The 18553-nt window shown below is 43.3% G+C and overlaps 1 protein-coding gene across 28 annotated transcripts in view; it reads right to left on the bottom strand.

The window, feature by feature from the left end:
• FOXP1 (forkhead box P1) overlaps positions 1 to 18553 on the bottom strand; it is a 421654-nt gene that overhangs the window by 135253 nt on the left and 267848 nt on the right. Inside the window, exon 1 of one of the 28 annotated variants that reach the window (XM_025198011.1) lies at positions 6323 to 6393. The exons of 24 other annotated variants lie outside the window; for them this stretch is intronic. In XM_025198011.1, coding sequence (XP_025053796.1) covers positions 6323 to 6325 — 3 coding nt within the window. In that variant the 5' untranslated portion in view covers positions 6326 to 6393. Of the gene's footprint in view, positions 1 to 5588; positions 5632 to 5657; positions 5810 to 6322; positions 6394 to 18553 lie in introns of those variants that run through there. 3 more of the 28 variants (XM_025198013.1, XM_025198015.1, XM_025198016.1) reach the window with 3 other exon arrangements.

The raw sequence follows: 18553 nt of genomic DNA, 5'->3' as shown, positions 1-18553 counted from the left end.
CATTCTTCCTTCTTCGTTTCCCCACCACTGGCAGCTCCGTGCACCCTCGGCATCGGCACGGAGATCAATGACAGCAAAGGACACAGAAATACCCCTCTATCAGCAAGGCCAGTGCTCACAGCGTGAGAAAACCTGCCCTCAAGTGCCAAGACAGAAGTGTCTAAGTACCAGCGTCATCAGGTGGAGGGGAGACGCGACCTCATCCCTCGCTGACCTTAATAGGGTAATAGAGAGCTGAATACCAGCGTCATCAGGTGGAGGGGAGACGCGACCTCGTCCCTCGCTGACCTTAATAGGGTAAGAGAGAGCTGAATACACGCATGGTTAGACCTATAGAAACTGCTGGCCATGTTTCAGACAGGAGTACGTTTCTCTTCTTCCTTATGCCCCAACCATCCTCCAATGCTGCTTGGAACAGAGCAGGAAAACGCGATCAGCCGGCTCCAAAGTCTGGATGTCCTAGAGGTTTAAGAGTTCATTAATCTCACTCCCACTTCTGCTCTATTCCTGTCTGACGGCTCTTCCCCTCTCAGGGAGCAGCAGGCACGAAGGAGCAGTGGTGGGAGGACAAGCAGCGCGAGGCTCGATGCTAGAGCCCAGCCCCGCTACAGCTAGCCCCCAATGTGCGCGGGACCCGGGCAGCGTGGGGAATGCAACGGGGAGTGAGGCAGTCTGCAGAAGAAGTGCAAAGCTGGTGCACAGGTAACGCTTTTCCTCTGGAAGCGGAAGTAAAAAGAACCCAGGAGACGGGAAAAGAAATGAAAGCAAGAGGAGGAATCCAATGCAGAAGATGCAAATGGGAAGCAGACGCCTGTCCAGCACCTATGACCATCTCATGCAATGCCTCCGTCACCCCGACCTAGGAGAATCAGGTGCCTCCTCTCTACCTTTTCTCTTCTCTTTCTGCCCTTCCCATCCCTCAGCTCTCGATCTTTTCTTCCATTCCCTTACTTCCTCCATGGATTACCTCTGCCCTTCATCACCTCTCCATGTCTTCCTTCCAGGCTCGAGAGAAATGGGGAGATTTCTGGTAGTGGGATTCTCCCAGCTCCATCCCTACGCTCAGCTCTTCACCTGTCCCCCGTCTCACTACATCCCTTTGGCGCACTGGTTTCCTTTGAGAGGTGGGTTTTACCAAGGGGATGGATACTGGTTAGTGGTGCTGTGCAGGGAAAAGGAGGCTTTGATGAAGTTCAACACTTCAATGGTGAGTGTAGGCTCTACTTAGGCTTGAGGCTGGAGACCCAAGTGCCTACTAAGCAATTCCCTAGCTTGGCCCACAGACGAGCCCTGGATGGACCATATAGAAACAGCTCTGCACACCTAAAATACTCCCTCGATCAATGTAGTTTAATGGAGAGGGAAGGCAACAAACGCCTTACCTGTAGTCAACAGGACAATGAACATATTTTAAATCTGCGTTCCAAAAACATAGGGGCAGGGGGCTGGACTCGATGATCTTCCAAGGGCCCTTCTAGCCCTAATGTCTATAAAATCTATGAAAAACATTATGGGGCAAAAATGGCTTTCAGAGGTTCGTGGAATCAAATCCCCTTGGATTTTCAACAAGACAACCACATTGCCATGCCTCACTATTCACAATGAACACCAGTACAGCTCAGTATAGTCAGTAATCAGGAAAAAGTGAGGAGCAATGCAGGTGACTTGCAAATATTTCGGTTAGCTATGACTTGTAAAGCCCATATGGACCTCCAAGGGACCAAAGATAACTGAGAGGAAAGCGCAATGGTAATTAAATCCAGGTACTATTAGAAAGCACATTTAAACTGCTTGCACAATTAAATCCAGGTACATTTATATCGCTTGCATATATTATTAGGTATAAATTTGATGCAAAGCACACGTGGCCATCACTGGGCACACCTTCGCCGCACACTTCAGAGTGGGTACACAAAAAACAGAATGGAAAAATCGCACTGCAAATCAAAAAGACACTGCGGCAATCTAACAGACATGCTAACTTGCAAGAGTATGCTCACTTCTAAAAATCTTATTTTAAATAGGGAATGGTAAAGGCATACGTGACAAAAATGATTAGATGCCTAGGAAGGTCTGAGGAGAGATTGATAAGTCTGGGACCGTTTAGTTTAGAGAGAGATGAGTAAAAGGGGATCTGATAAAAGTATACAAATCATGGCTATTTCTCATAATACAAGAGAAAGGAGGCATTCAATGAAGCTGGACAGCAACAAATTTAAAACAGATGAAGAAGGTTCTTCCTTTTTAAAAAAGAAAACCAAAAACGGAGCTCTGGATAATTATCCTCTGGAACTGCCTGTCACAAGATATCACAGATGCCAAGAGTAAAGGAGGATTCAAAACAGAGGAAGACATTTGCTAATAATAATAAGAAGAGTCATATCTACCTCAGAAAAGGTTTTGTAAAAAAAAGAAAAACCACAAAATGAGGGTAAAAAGCCTCATGTTTCAAAGCCTAAGTGAATCTCTAGCTATTGTAAGTTGGGGCAAAACTTCTTTGATGAGCAGGTTACTCTAGAGCCTTTCACTCTTGCATCTTCTAGTTGACCATTTAGCAAGGGCAGTGGTTTGGGCATGGGTACCTGGCTTGGGCATGGGTTACAGGTCCCACCTGGTATGACAACCCCAGCATTCCCATTCATTTGCCTCTTCCTTGTGGTAGTTGACACCTCCATGCTGCATGTCTCAGGCCCAGGACTTGGGTGTCATCTTAGAGTCTGCTCAAGCTCCACGAATCCATGTGGGGCGTGAATCCTGCTCCAGCGGGTCTCCAGGATCTGGCCTTTCACCTGGCCCGCACATCAAACACTCATCGTCTCCATCCCGATGACTGCCCCTCCCTCCTCTCTGCCACCCTCAAGCCTCCCTCCTTCTCTCCTCCGAGTCATTCAACGTTTTCCTGACCTATCGCTCTGACCGTATGACCCGATCTTCGAGTCTCTCTTTACCGCAGCAAAAATCACGCTTCTGGTCCTTACCACCTTTTAGGCTGCCAGCATCTCTCTGCTTCTCTTCCCTTGAGATGTGTCGCACCTCCTTCCTCCTCCACCAAATCTACAATGCCAAGCTTCAAGGCCCCCTTGGCCACTTCTCCCACAGCGTCCTTCCAAAGCAGCGCCTTATTTACCGAAGAGACTCCCCCAAACCACCCCCCAGACGCTCGTCCCTGAATTCTGCCCTCTGGATCCTCTTCCGACATCAGTGTATATATGTACGTGCAACTTTAAAAAGCCAGACCTTTTTCTTTTTGGATCTGTCTGGTGAATGTAAATCGGGTCCCGATTGAAAAGGAATGACCCTTACACCAGAGAGCACATCTGAGGTCCAGCCCGAACTCACTTAGTATATTATAGAAGCGGGGGGCTCAGAAACACGGTGGAGCCGACCCGCGATTCGAAGAGACAAAGAGAGATTCGGAAAGCCAGCCCGTCTATTAAACGTATACCTACCTGCCCAATGGGAACCAAAGTGCGTCTCAGCTCCCTTTCATGCGTATAGCAGTCTTGACTTGCTCCTTTTAATCTAGTAAAAGCAGCTAAAACATGCAACCTGCTTCCCAGAGATCAGGCAAAACCCCAGTTTATTTCTTGACACTCGTTCAGCTCAGAGGCGGTTGTTTTTTCCAGCGTTCGCCCCGTGCTGCACCCAACATTAATAAAAGGACTGTGTTACGGCAGTGTGCCTACAAGGGGCTGCGCCCTGCCACCGCGTGCTGTAAAAGTGGCCGGAGCAGCGTCGTAACCAAACGGGCAGGATTTGCCTCCCAACTCGGCATCTTTCTGGACCGCTTGCAAGTGCTTCTGCTCGACTCGGCCACCTGGGCCATGATGCAATAAAAGGACCCTGGAGATGCAGCGGCAGCAACGACTACGCAATAAGCCCAGCAAAGCCGAATGGCTGCAGAAGAACAAACTTTGGACGTGCTCCGCTACTGGAAGAATATTAAAAGCCGCTGCTTTTAATATTAAATTTCCCCCTCCCCAGTGGTAAACCTGTCCGGAGGTACGAGCACGAAGGGTTAACCGCCTGAGATTTGGAGGGGGGGGGGGGAATATGACACGCATAATTTCCTTTTATCATAAAACAATGCGTTTATTATTTTCTGTATCTCTGTAAAAGGGCATGGCCTTCTGAGTGGAAAACAAAACACAGCCTGGTCACATGTTTATTTGCTTCAGCTACTCCCTTTCCCTTCTGATAAATAATCAAACATGCCATCCAGAAAAAACAAAACCAGCGAGCTGGGAAATTTGATGGTCATCAAATAGACTCAGATACCAAGAAAAGCAGCCCACTGTTCCCACAGTGAGCTTTCTGCCCCACACCTACACTAACATCTGAGTAAATAACTTCAGTCACTTTTTCCATTTTCCCCATGCAATTACTCCTACTGTTAAACAAATTGTCCTTAAGGCAGTTGCAAACACCATTTTTTTCCCTCCCTGCAAAGTAGAACAACTTCTGAACATTAAAAAAAGCCAGCCTCGCAATATATTTTTAAAATATGTTTGTTGTACTTGCGGTTTGGCTGAAGACACAGCTTGATTTCTCCCTTGCTCTCTTTTTCTAAGAAGACGGGCTTTTACAGGCAAAAAATTTTAAAGTGTATTAGGACCTCACAGAGCTAGAAAGCCTCGGTGAAGATGGGTTTTCTCCATAGGGCAGGCTACATATTTTCCATTTCCTCGTGTGTTTTAGAGCCAGTACACGAATGCCACGATCGATCACATTAAAAAAAAACAAACCAAAAAATAAACTTACCGATTTATTTTGTCGGACTTTCAAGGGGGAGAAATAGCAAAGAAATATTGAATAGTTTATTAAGTCAGTCACTTGAGCAGCGTGGATAAAACCAGCATACATGGTGCAACACATCGTACGCAGCGACCCAACGGTCTCTTTGAAAAAAGGCTGAGGATCACAGCGCCCCTCATCATTAACAATGAAAAGCCGGAGAGAAAGCCCCTCGCGTGAAAGTTAACAACCATCACCAAAAGTGAGCGTGCCTTCCCTTTCCTTTTGTAGCACCGCCGCTCTAAACAATAGTAATATGAATGAGATAATAGCCATGCTTGTTTCAGCAGCCTGGTTTTTATTAGCATGAAATTGGTACAAATATTAACGAGCCTGGTTCACAAACGGCGGCGGTCACGAGGCAAATTATTTGGGGGAAACCAAACCCCACCCAACAGCAACAACAACAACGATGCTTTCTCCACACACGGACTCCAAGCCCCTCTCCCTTGTTCTGCAAAGAGCAAATGCTGCATTTCCTTCCCCACCCCACCTCCAACTTATGAAAGTGATAGGAATGCACACGAGACACCACAAGCACACGCAGACTAAGCTCCCAGCAGGGTTGTGACAACGCACAACTGTTTACACCCCGGAGATGCTGGCAAGAGAGAGGACACTGCGAAAGGAAGTAGAACTAGGAAAAAGTCTTTAAAAATCGGAGCAGGGAAGTTGGGGGGAGGGAGGGGGGGAGGGACCCTCTGATGCCCCCCCAAGGCAGTAAACACACTGAACCGTCTGATTTTGCTCTAAAAACCTAGGCAAGGAAAAATGTCCCTACATTGCAAGAATACCTCCGCGGAGGAAGAGAGCAAGTTAAAAGTTCAGTCCCAGCTGCATGTGCCTTTTCTCTGCACGCTTACAGAGCAAGCGAAGAGTTGAACCGAGTGAGCTCTTACTGTCTGCCTTTAGATTTCCGTCTTCTCGCTGGAGATGTGTTCTGGCTGTTTCTGTGAAGCGGGGGTTGAAGAATGGTAAAAAGATGTTTGAATAAACAGGAAGTGCTGTGCAGCTGAAGCACACACTGAAGGGAAAACACACTGGAGCAGTGCCCTTTGTAGGCAACAACGGGAGGCTTGCCTCCACAGTAGCAACGTCTGCTTTTATTAAATGACAAAGAAACCACAAAAATTCCTTAAGTCATTCTTCACTTCCAAAAGTTGAGAGAGCACTTGGGGCTTGCAGGTAATTTCAGAGTTGGAGTTTCACACCATCACAAAAAAATAAAATAAAATAAAAAGCTATTCATTCGGCATTATTGAAAGCTCCCCGTCCACAGGCAGAAACATACAGAACTAATTATGCCCCTAACGAGACCCAACAGCAGCAAAAAAAAAATTAAAAAAAAAAAGTCTCATTTATGCAGCTAGGCAAATTCATATTTCAGGCAAGTTCGACTTCCCTGCTCTCTGCAGTGCCATACGTTTCTCTCTCTCAGCCTTGGCCAGACTTCCTGGCTATTTTTCAAGCTGCCCCGAATTGTTCAAAGACCCCCCCAATGCTGGACCCTAACAAAACTTGCACCTACCATTGGAGGAGCGGGCTCTCAGGAGTCTAACGCGCTTTTTCTTCCTGGCATTTTCTTTTCGCCCACCAAAACAAACTACCTATTTAACACGAGATGACTAACGAACTGCCTCCCCTCCCAATTATCCAAGTCCTGTCTTGTGTCATCCTGGTGACATGACACAGATATTGTCAAGAAAAGTAAACTAGCGCTGGCACTCTGAGGCAGCTTGTAAAGAGATGAACAGTCGAACAGCCATATTCAATAAAAAAAAAAAAAAAAGAGGAACAGGATTCCTTTAGAAAATGTATTGCTGTTGTGGCAACGTGCTGCTGCCGCTGAAGGAACTGATTTGTTATTTAGCATGTAGTCTTGGGCTGTCTGTCATTCTGGGTGCTAATGCTCTGCTAAAATAACTCATTGGGAGCTGTCAGTGGGATGTTTACATAGGCCCCAATCTTTTCTTCATACAAGGAAATTTTTTACTGGAATTCATCTTCTTTTGATCTCACATTCAAAGCAACAGCAGCTTGATAGACATGCAAGTCTGAAAGCAAATCCAGACGCTGAAGATAAACCGCCAGAGTATGACAGGCAGGAGCATCTAAAGCTTATAAAAATGAAGAGAACAGCATGTCGTCTGAGTATTACAATAGCAGAAATCAAGAGACATATTAGGTGGAACTGATCAGCCACAAAAACAGTTCAAAAGGCAGATCATAGAGACAGAAGACCAGGCTAGAAAAAAAATGGGAAAGATCTGCTTTACAGAGGCATCGCCTCCTTTCTAAGTACCACGGCGTTTCCACTGCAGCATGTAAACTTGGGGGGGGGGGCAAGCCTGCACTAACTCAGCACTTCTCACCTTAAACGCCCCAATTAATTTGCCAACTGCACGTTTCAATTAGGTGCTATCAAACACTGAAAGGACACCAAACCTCTTCCTCGTGACTCAAAACGTCACCTTTTGTGACGTGCAACGTTTAGCTAGGCTGCGAAGACGACTTCGGAAATCGCTATAGGAAATCAGACGTCCGACATCCGAGCCACCTTTTCCACGGGAACTTGCCACTGTTTTAGCCGGCACGTGGCTCAGACTGTAGTTCCAGTTCTCCAAAGTGGTCAGTTACTGGAATGACACCGAAATCTCCCCCTCCCACCAGTACACAAGTACAGCTTCAGGGGAGGATTTTATTTCAATTGAACTACACATGCAAAATCATCTGTAGCGCACCACTGGAGGAGACGTCGGTAAGGAAGCAAATGCTGATGATTTCTCAGGAAGTCCATACATTTTTAATTTTTCCTCCCCATAAGCTTCTTATTTTAATTGAAGTCAGCAAATGAAATGAAAAAATAATTCTCAAACAATTTTGTACTTAGAGCTGTTTGTTAACAAACACCAAATGAGCAGGCAGTGTTAGGTTAAAGGGCAGCCGGATTCCAGATTATAATTTAGCCTGCGGTTATTTCTGATTAAGAACACCCTCCGGGACAGCAAAGCAAGATCTTCTTTTGCAGTAGGCATCGCTTTTAAAATTAGCCTCTTCTGCATAATAAACCAACAGGAAAACTGTGGATTTAAAACTGCATTAACCAATTTGAAGTGTTATAATCAGTTTATGTCTTGCTTTCTGCAAAAACACACTGTTCCTCTGTAGCCAAGGTACAAATGTAAAAATGCTTCCTGGATTCTAAAACTGTGGTAAGAAAGTCACCTTCTGTCATGCTTATGTAGCTATCTAATGTGCTAAAGGCTGATTATTTATCTTTAAACTGTACTAGTTTAATCTTTTAAGGTCGCCACTAATCTGCTCCAACCTTTTAAAAAATAGCAGCTTTCAAGACTTACTGCTACAATCACTAAACTCAGTGCTGAATGTCATTGTAACTGATACATTTACCAGAATGAGCGCCGTTTCACAATGTAAACATCAAATATAAATCCCCACGTAAATTAGAGGAAAAATATGATCTACACGCCAGGAGCCATGTCAGTAAATAAGACCAACGGCGTACCATTTTCACACACCGGCTATTCAAAGACAGGTTCCTATTCTTCTCCCCTTACCTCCCCAACCCAACCTATAAACAAAACTTTAGCATCCAGATTAAATAATGACTGGATGCTGGGGTTTTTTTTTTTGGTAACAATAACTTGGCACACCTACTGCGAAACCACACAACACAGCATCTTAAGTCGGTACCAAAAAAAAAAGAAGCACATTTATTTGTTTCTGTGCTTTGAACAGTGGCCATCCTATATCCCTCCTCCTATTTTTTTTCTTTTTTCTTTCCAGACTTCTTCTGGACTTGAATGTCACAGTAGACCTTGAATGTGAAATGGCTTCAAGCTAATTGCTCTAATTGCTTGAAGATGTGCAGGCAGGTGAAACCTGATCCCCTTGGCCATTGTAGAGACCAGGAACAACACAGGAATGTTTACATAGTGGTTTGAGTTTAATAGACAGTAGAGCTGAGTTTCAGACAGCCAGCAAAAACACAGCTAATAGGTGACCTCTTAATGCAGTCCTCCTTTCTAAAAACAAAATACAATTTCATTTGGTAAAAAGGCAACGTCCTAAATGCCAAGGTTATCTGCCCGACTTTTCGAGTGAGCATACACTGCGTCGCACCTCACATTTGTACCAGAAACCCTATCCTGAATGCATTTTCTTTTACCTTAAAACAAAAAAGCACTTTATGTGTCAGTCACCTTACAAACAGATGAGGGCTGCATGGGATTTCCTAGTAAGTGCCGTCATTTGAATTTTAAACCGAGCGTTTCGCACCGCTGTCATGTGCTTTGCCACGCAGACATATGGCAGGGAGTGCAACTTGAAGCGTCACGGATCGGGGCTGGTCCCGCATATATTATACCCCGTCACCTGTGATGCTCTGGGCCCTCTTGCAGGAGATGTGGAAAAGCATTGAATGTGTTTAAAATAAAGGTAAAGAGATGCTTTTAATTACGGTTGGGTATTTGACTGGTCAAATAAGGTCTGGTTAATGGACTGGTCAAATATTGGTAAAAAATTGTAAAAAAAAAAAAACAACCTGCCAATAGGTCCACATAATACACAGAAAAAGCACAATTTTTCCATTAATATGTTAAAAACAAGAAAAAAAATCATATTTCTGTTAAGAAAACTACAAAAATGTAGGGGGGGGGGTTGTGTAAAATTGTTACAATCTTTGACTAATCAAAAAAATATGCAGTCTACTGACAATATTTGACCGGTCATGATCAGCCCAACCCTACTTCTACTTACCTGAAACTGCCTCCACCTTTTCTTTCTCTAAACCAGTGATTTTCAACCTGTAGTCTGCGGACCCCCCAGGACCCACAGACTATGTCTAAGGGGTCCGTGAAAGAGGGCTATGATCCATTAGACATTTCCAAAGGGGTCTGCACCCCCATTCAAAAAGTTTTTTTTAGAAGTCCGTAAATAAAAAAGGTTTCAAACCACTGCTCTAAACCATGGAGGTGCCTCCAACATATTCTTTGATACTCATCACGAAGATGTTGATGGGCTGGAATATCTTTAATAAGGGCCATGAACAATGGGCTTGTCTAACTTTGCAGGCCGTGTATCTGGTACACTCAACCAAAGTCTGCAGTCCTTACACAGGCAAAATCCCTCCTAAGATCTGCACTATTGTGAAATGAGAGAAAACTGGACTGGTTTCCAAGAGCCTGTTGGTAACTAAACGTTATGGACTGGCCAAAAAATGCCTAATTTTATAAGGCAGAAGGGTAGAAAACAAAACAGAAAAAGGAATTCTGGCAGAGGTTAACACAAAAGTATTTACTGCAAGTCTGGTCCAAAAACCGAACACTGGCAATAGGTAATATTTATTTCCCTGTGCAGACGCACTGAGATTTGTTACCAGTCTTTTAACCATGGTTGTAACTGGATTCAAATTCAGGACAAAGCATTGTAGGTTGTCTCCCAAACAAAAAGAAACAAGCAAGCTAAAATTTACTCAGGAAGGAAAAAAAGGGGAAGAAAAATTTGAGGAACGGATGCAAGTGCCATGAGACAGTACAACTAAGGAAGAAAACAAAGTAAAGCCCAAGTAAAGCCGTGCAAGACAATACCCGCGGTCCAGGCTTTTCAGGCCTGATCTCTGGGACTTTGCTCAGACAAGCTGTAAATTCTGTAATATCTAAAATCGATAGCATTACCTAACAAAACCAAACCAAAGAGAAGCAGAAGAGGCCGGGTCCCGGACACTCCTGGATGCAACTGCCGCTTTACATTAAGACAACACACGCAAGAGCGCTCGATGCTTCACCTTGCTCCCGAGTCCCAAAACAAAGACGCAAAGGAATAACTGATCTTAAATAATACAGAACAAAGACGACAACAGCTGCCTGCAAAGCAAGCTGGGATACTGGTGAACATGCCTTTTTCCCCCCTCTTGCCAAGAGGCAGTATCACACGTGCCCCTAATGGCCAGGGACAGTGGATTGTCATCGGGTGGGGGCGGGTTGGCAACCCCAAAAGCTCAAAACTGGAAAAACAGTGTCAATTTAAAGATTTAGTATAAACTAGTTCGAGCCGGTGGGAGGAACACTAAGTAGAAAAAGTAAACACGGTCCCCCCCAAGTAGTTCCCTACTAAGCTATATACACAGTCGGTGCCTGGTACCACGGGCTGCCCTGCATGTTGGGGAGGTCAACAAAGCTATGCTAAACTGACAGGTTCAGTTTACAGCAGGCCAGGACTTTGTTTGGATATACTGGCCTTGCTCACCGCCAGCTTAACAACAGATGGCTAGAAAACTTTCATTATGTTGCAGAGGGCTGAACTGCAAACAATCGGGGAAAACTGAGAAAAGTTTAACTCTCTCCCCGCCAGCCAGGGAATCGTTTGCATCCCCGCACGCTCCGGGTGAAAGTGGAGAGGAGCAAAACGCCAGCCAGCAGCGCCCATGTGCCTTTAAATTAATTAAAGCGGGAGAGGATGATTAATCATACCTAAGTGCGATCCCTTGGACGTATTAAAAAAAATAAAAGAATTTGCTGGCTGACAAGGTCAAATCAATAAAAAAAAAAAATCATTCCAGAAACAAAATGGGTTTTGACAGATTGCAACCTTGTATTATAAACTTTTCTCCAGCTTATAACTTTAGGACAGTTATGGGAAGTTACTGAATAATTTGCGAATTAGGATTTCCTTATCGACTTGCGTTTCCTACCTCTGCAAGCGGAGTGTCTTCCCTTGCATATCCCTCCCCACAAAACTTTCGCACTTGAAAGGGAAGAGAAGGCTGCCAAATAATCTAACCACCCAGATCTGAATAGGATGTAGCCAAATCTGTATATAATTTAAATATTCATTAAACTGATTCGATTCATATGCACCCTAATACCTTTTAATGCTCTAAGGCAGGTTATAAAAGCACCTTCTGAGGTTTAATTCAATTGACAATCTTCTATGCGTCTCATCACGGGAAATACATTATTTTATATTATTCAAGAAATGAAGAAATCTGTTTTCCACAAATGCATTTTAGAAACTACTCTTTCCTGTTATTGAAAGAAAATTGTGTTTATTACTCCTTTAGCATAGTGTAAACTCATAAACGTCAACAGAGAGTACAAGGAAAACTGTCAACTAAATATTGTTTCCTTCATGAGCTGCTCTTCCAAGTCAATTATGCCTTTCAACTTCTGGGGCATTGTATGATAAACTGGCAGTAAAAATCATTCACATTAATATACCATGGTGCCTTGCCTGCAAAAGGTAATTAAAGAAGTAAATGACTCATAAGAATAGACATATTAGCTGCAAAATGAAAGGCAACTGAGCTGCCACATGAAAATATGTACCATTAAGATACTGCATTTTCATATTCCTGTAATCAGCTTCAGTAGACTAATGCTTATTTAATCCAGTTCTCTGCTAAGTCCATCAACAACTGTTTTTTGCTGTTTTCTCCTTGACTGAACATTATGTGTGCAGGTTTGGAATAAATACTGCAATAAGATTTTTGTATAGTCGATTGAAGAACCGGGGGGGGGGCGGGTTGTATATTTAAAAAAACACAAAACTATTTTTCTTTCTCCCTAAGAAAAGTACAATATAGAAGGTTACCAAAAAAAGACATTTTCCAGCCACAAAGAGCTCTGTAAGTGGCAGTATGCTTGGACTGAAGTACAGGTCTCCCAGAAGGCAGGGTCGCCCCCCATTCACCAGTCGTGATTCATTTGTCTTTGTTAAGGAGAAGACAAACCCATGCTTCCATGTGCCTAATTTCCTATCCTTCAATTAGGGAGCATAAGAAAATTAAGAACCATTTTACCTTTCTTCCATGCTCAATGTGAAAATGGGGCGGGGGGGAAAGACGTGGAGGGGTTGGGATGCAGACGTTGGAGCAACATGATGCCACGGGACAGGTCTAAGCTGGAAAGGCCAGACAAGGGAGACGGTGGGGCAAAGGGTGACACATGATGGAACAGCTCTGGACAGCCCCAGATAAAGCAGTCCTTTCCTAATCTCTGTCTCTGCTATGATTGGAATAACCAGCCTCAATAAGGACAGGAAACCATGGCCCAGTCCCTGTCCCATACATAGGTAAGAGGATGGTAGCATCTGCATGGAGGCAGAAGGCCTTGATATCACCCACCAACTCTCACAGTGGCACTGCCGGACTCAATGAACTAAAAAGGCTTGTTTCATCTCTGCTGCCCATGACTGACTGCAGTAGGTGTGATATTATAGGCATGAATCAAGAGACATGCAAGTACTTGACTTCTGATGGTCAATGCAAACAGTTCCCATAAAGCTTCTGCTCCCTTTGAGCTTTGCCCTTACCAATAAAACCGGGCACTCACTCTGACTCTTGAAATGGCGCACACCTGCAGGAGCGCTCGAAGCCACTACTCTGTAACCGCTATGCAGATATAAACCTTTCTGTAAACGGCACTGGGTCTAGCTTTCCCATGTCTTGCATTTTCTTCCTAAGGTTGAAAATGAGATGTTAAAGATTTAAAGAACAAAGTACACTTGTCTTCATCTTCCCAAACGGAGCCCTATGAAATGCTGAAACATTTATTGTGCATCCTGTTTGCAAGCAAGCAATTAAAATATTCTTTTCATCGCAATCTAACTCCATAAGGCCAAGATCAAAACCACTCAGTTGCTAGACAGTTGTCACAATTATTTCCTTTTGTTAAGTACAGGGAGGAAACTGCTCTTTCAGATATTGCTGTTTGATGATGACTGTTGGCAAATCCTGACTTTTTAAATGGTGGGCACGGCAGAAGTGCAATTCACCCCATATTTATTGCACCTGACTGGGGTTTATTTTCCCAAAAAAGAGATCTTCCAATAAAATCTTCATATGGAAACCTGCACCATATTCAGCTTATCACAATCAACCCTAAATAGTATAAGACTTCTAAAAAATGTAGACTCAATCATTATTTAAACTGTAATATTGCTTCTTCATTCGAGCAGACATCACTTGGTACCCACAATTAATGAGCTCTAGCCCTTTTTCTAATTAAGGAACAAAGGTTTTTGCGTGCAGAGTATAGAGTGACACTGTCTAGAGAACACACATTTAAATAGAAGAGAATCTTTCTAATTACCTTAAAATAGGATTTTTTAATATCCAAGAATATAATAGGATCAAGAAATTAGAGCATTTCCAACATCATTTACAAATAAGCCATTAAGAAACATTGTTAAAAGGTAATAATACATTCCTAAAAATAATGGGACCTTATAGAGACGAAGGCATATCACTTTTGTATTCCTGTAATTAACCTGTGTGTACTTGTACAGCAAAAATGCAATACATAAATAACTTTACCTGAATTATTTCATATATGTCTATAATAAAGTTCGATCAAGAAAAAAATTAGAAAGTGGCTATTAGAGCATAAAATACATTTAAAGTACTGCAGGTTAGGATTCAAACACCTAATTTAGAAAGTCAGAAAGGTAACCTCACTTTCTACAGTAATTAGGGCTGTTAGAAATAGGATAGCATCTCTTAAAAGTGTTACAAATACACCACGCTACTAAATAACCTGCACTGCTGGGAAAGTAGACTTGCTATCAAGGGCAAAGCTGCTATACACTGAGGTAACAGTAAATGACAGACTGTTGTTCAAGTCCATTAGCTGCTATGTGATAGGAGCACATTCACTAGCACGCGACCTGTGAAAAATCTTAGATCTCTTTAAATCTTTGAATTGGATTGCTGCATTAATTCTTAAGAACTGCAATCCTTCAACCAAGTCAAATTACCCTCATTAACAGGGGAAAAACTGCCTCTGCAATAAGTTAAAAAAAAAAAAAGATATTTATTACCTATAATCACTTTCACGTACTTCACTTGGAAGTACGACAAACTGGTGCAACAACTTGAGAGGCCGTCACCAGCCCAAGGCACTTGTGTGTTGAGTCTGCAAAGGCTGCAAAAAAGACGACCCAGGCACGCATGTGTGCGCGTGCTCCTGTGTGGAAATTCGGTGGGAATAAATGCTTGGGAGGAACAGAAAACACCGTGAATGTTTAAGCGGGGGGGGGGAATAATCAAAGCACTGGAATGATCTGTGTGCGCCACTGACATAACCACAAAAGGGGGTGGGAATCCCTCCGTTATTCAAGGCTTGATTACAACACTACTTCATAATTAGGCATGTTACAAGTATTGTCATCAACCAGAAAATTCATGTACTAACTAAAAGGTCTCAGAAGCTGGCTCAAGACTTCTACTCATTAACAACATCTGCTATTAATGTTTAACCCTCATAAACATGCACACAGTGTTCAGCGTTCAATAAAGATGAAAAATAAATATTTTGTTGTTCTGTTTTGCCCTTGTGGTGATCTGTACAAGCCCGTGAGTGTTGAGAACAGTTAAAACCACCATAGAGATAACAGGAAAATATTTGCTCTCTGCTGGAAAGGAGCTATTTCTTTCTCCAGTCACTGCTTCTCTGCACTTCAGATGTTATAGCTTCAGAGCAAGTCCTATGCAGCACAATAAACACCAACAGACGCACACGTTGTGCAGCACGAATCATTTATTTTAAAGGTGAAACTTGCTTCCAAAACTCGCAGGCGCGGGGTTTAACATAAACATGCATTTAACGTTTCATTTGAAAACCAGCATCCTGGGGGAAGGAAGAGTGCCCCGAGAAGTGGGGAGCTGGGAAGCTCTGGGCTGAGGAATGGGAATCGGTGCTTTTCATCTTTATGGTATCGCTATGACCCCAGACCAGGGCCCTAATAGTCCAAGAGGATCCAAAGAAGCCCACTGATAATGTCTCCACACAGACCCAAGCACTTGTCCCTGTAGGTTCAATGGCAGGACTGAGAAACAACCGAGTCAGAGAACGTGACCATCTAATGCTTGCTTGGTAGCCCCTTTCCTCCATCCATTTTCCATTCCCATCACAAAGGCTGTCCCCTCGGCCGAAAAGCATTAAGGTGATGGCCATGAACTGAGCTTCCCTTCTTCATGACCCCACTTCCCTTCTTCATCCCTGTGAAGGGGAGTTCGCACAGTGGGATAAAACCAGCTCTAGTCACCAGGCTGTGAAAATGCTCAAACTGGCATGCATCACAGCCATCGCACTCCTCTCTGGTGCCCGGTCTCTTCCACACGCACAGGCTCCAAGCCCACAACCGTCCTCATATGAGTCCAAGCAGATCCTACTGGCACCAACTGGACTGGATTGAGGGGAAAAACTCTTCCTGCCTTAACCAGACCTTGTGGTCCCACTCGGATTTCATGTTAACCAGAAATCGGGAACTGTACTATACAAGTAATATAGCAATTTTTCTCTTCATACACGGCAAGGTCCCAATTGCATAGTATAGCTTCCTCTATTCCTAGCACTGCATCTTTTAAAGTTAAGGCCATTATTTTATCTGGTGTATCAAGATCAATATGTACAACATATGCCATATTGTTGACACTTCCCTGGATGTACTGTATGCCATATGCCTAAAGTACTAAAAGGGGTGATGAACAGAGTGGCAATACTGAACCGTGTACAAGATACACCAAGCCTGCTGAATGAATTCACTTATAGAATTCAGCCAATAAGAGTTTCCATACGTTTAACAACCCCCTTTCCCCCCTGTAATAAAAAATGAATTTAATATCTTTCTGCTAGGAAAAGTTAACATACCAGACACACAGTCAAAGCAAACATTTAGTCATAGTGGGCCACCAGGTCTCTAAAAACCATACATGTAAAGACAGATCATATATAACCACAAGGATAAAGCAAACAACACAAAGAAGAGGGGACAACTCTTACATTTTAGCAATAAACCAAAAAAAAATCAAAAAAAAAAATCAAACAGTTCTGCTTTTGCTTCCACTTGTCCTTCCTTTTACCTTTCATAAATCTACATCCCAGATGCAATTCCTAGAACTCGGAAAGATGTCATATTGACTATCTTTAAAGGTTTATTTACTAGTTTGCTCTGCTAAGAATTATTTGAAGAATCAAGTGCTCTCTTGCACTACAGCATTTTTGTGCAAGTCTTTTAGACTGGGTTATAAAATTGAAATGTTAGAAGGAGCACAGCAGACCTATATTTATAACAAGAACTCTGCTCTTCAACACTTGACACATACATGTGCATCTTCATTTTTATACAATACCACTGCACACACTGATGGGTACACTGGCTGCATACTATTCATTAAAGAAAGTAACCCCCCTCATCAAACAGAACAGTTTTGACAGTGGTTACATGCAGAGGACTGGTGTAAAGGTCCAGAGCATTTGATTCACTGCTCATGACCAATTGCCAATGGCATACACACTGAACATACCGTGCATGCGGGGGGGGAAGGGGGGGACCACCAAATTCTCCTTTTGACAAGTAAACCCTCAGCACAGTTATAGTCTGACGGCTAAGATAAACTACAAAGTGCTTTAATCTTAGGAGTGAGAGGTAGCATGGTACCTGGAGAAAGGATAAAAATGGGAATGAACTGGAAAATGGGAACTTCTATGGGGAAAAAAGCCCCAAAGAATTTCTATTGCTGGAGATACTAATCCTCCTATGCAATGGGAAGCCCAACAAGAAAAGGAAACACCGTTTTAAAAGAGCCTTTGATGTATGACCTACTGGGGGCTGGCATGTTCTGCCGGGGGTTAGCACTAGAGCAGATATACACAGGAACAGGTTGCATTCATAGCGTATTAAAAGTACTGCCATTTCTCATGGGGATACCACTAATGCTTCAGAGCTAGTGGTGCTATGCAAAGCTATAGTCCCCCCATCCTCTGCTACTGGTGCCACCACACACTCACAGGCCATGGATCAATGGGATGTGACAAGATAAGGAGAATTCATTTTAATGCCAACTTCTTGCATTGAAATGCACCAAATAACACCAGTTCTGTCACTTTCTTTGGGTTCCAAAAGAAGAACACTGTCCTGCGGATATATGGGCATGTATATATTTGCATGCACGTAAGCAAAGCCATTAGTAAAGTAGCTAATGTGAGAAGGAAGCTAAATGACTCGTTTAAATGGGAGGCTGAATTTTCTTTATACCAGTCACAGGAAACATGTTTGATCAAGGGGAAAAATGTGAAAGAGGAACACATGCTGATGTTCAAGAACAGCTTGTTCGTGCCTGATGCACAACATCAACGTTTTAAAACTAAAACTTTACTCCACACTATTTCATTACTACGGACACCTACACACGTTATGGAGCTCTGCTCCGACGCGTGATTAATCGAGTCTGCTGCAAATCTGCTAGAGCATGCTAATTAGCAGCCTCCGCGTCATGTGTATTCAGTGTCCCCATGTTTCAAAATGGTTGCAGGGGCGCCTTAACTAAATCTCATCGAACGAGCTTTAGTTAAAGTGCCCCCAATACCATTTTGAAGCATGGGATGCTGAATCCATGTGACGCTGCAAGCCCTTTAATTAGAGAGGCTCTCGGAGTTGCTCTAATTAAAGCATGTCCCCCCTCCACTCCTGAGCACATGTATAGATGCCCAAAAAGACCTAGCATCCACTGTTGTCACCTTTGCCCTTGAAACACTGTTTGCACAGTTAGGTAGCTAGCTGTACAGCTATTAAATGGACAGTAGCTGGCTCGACAGTAGGTCTTTTGTGTATGCAAAAATCAACCAACGTACATGACATTTTACCAGTACAAACACTTAGGCTTGCATTTTATGGGTGTAAAGTCCCAGGGCAGAGTTGGGTGCCCGACTCAAGACAGTGAAGGTGACAGATAATTATT

Source organism: Alligator sinensis, unplaced genomic scaffold, assembly GCF_000455745.1.
Source record: "Alligator sinensis unplaced genomic scaffold, ASM45574v1 scaffold121_1, whole genome shotgun sequence".
Classification (NCBI taxonomy): Eukaryota; Metazoa; Chordata; order Crocodylia; family Alligatoridae; genus Alligator; species Alligator sinensis.
The sequence above is the reverse complement of the archived record's forward strand: the minus strand, read 5'-3'. Positions and strand labels throughout refer to the sequence as shown.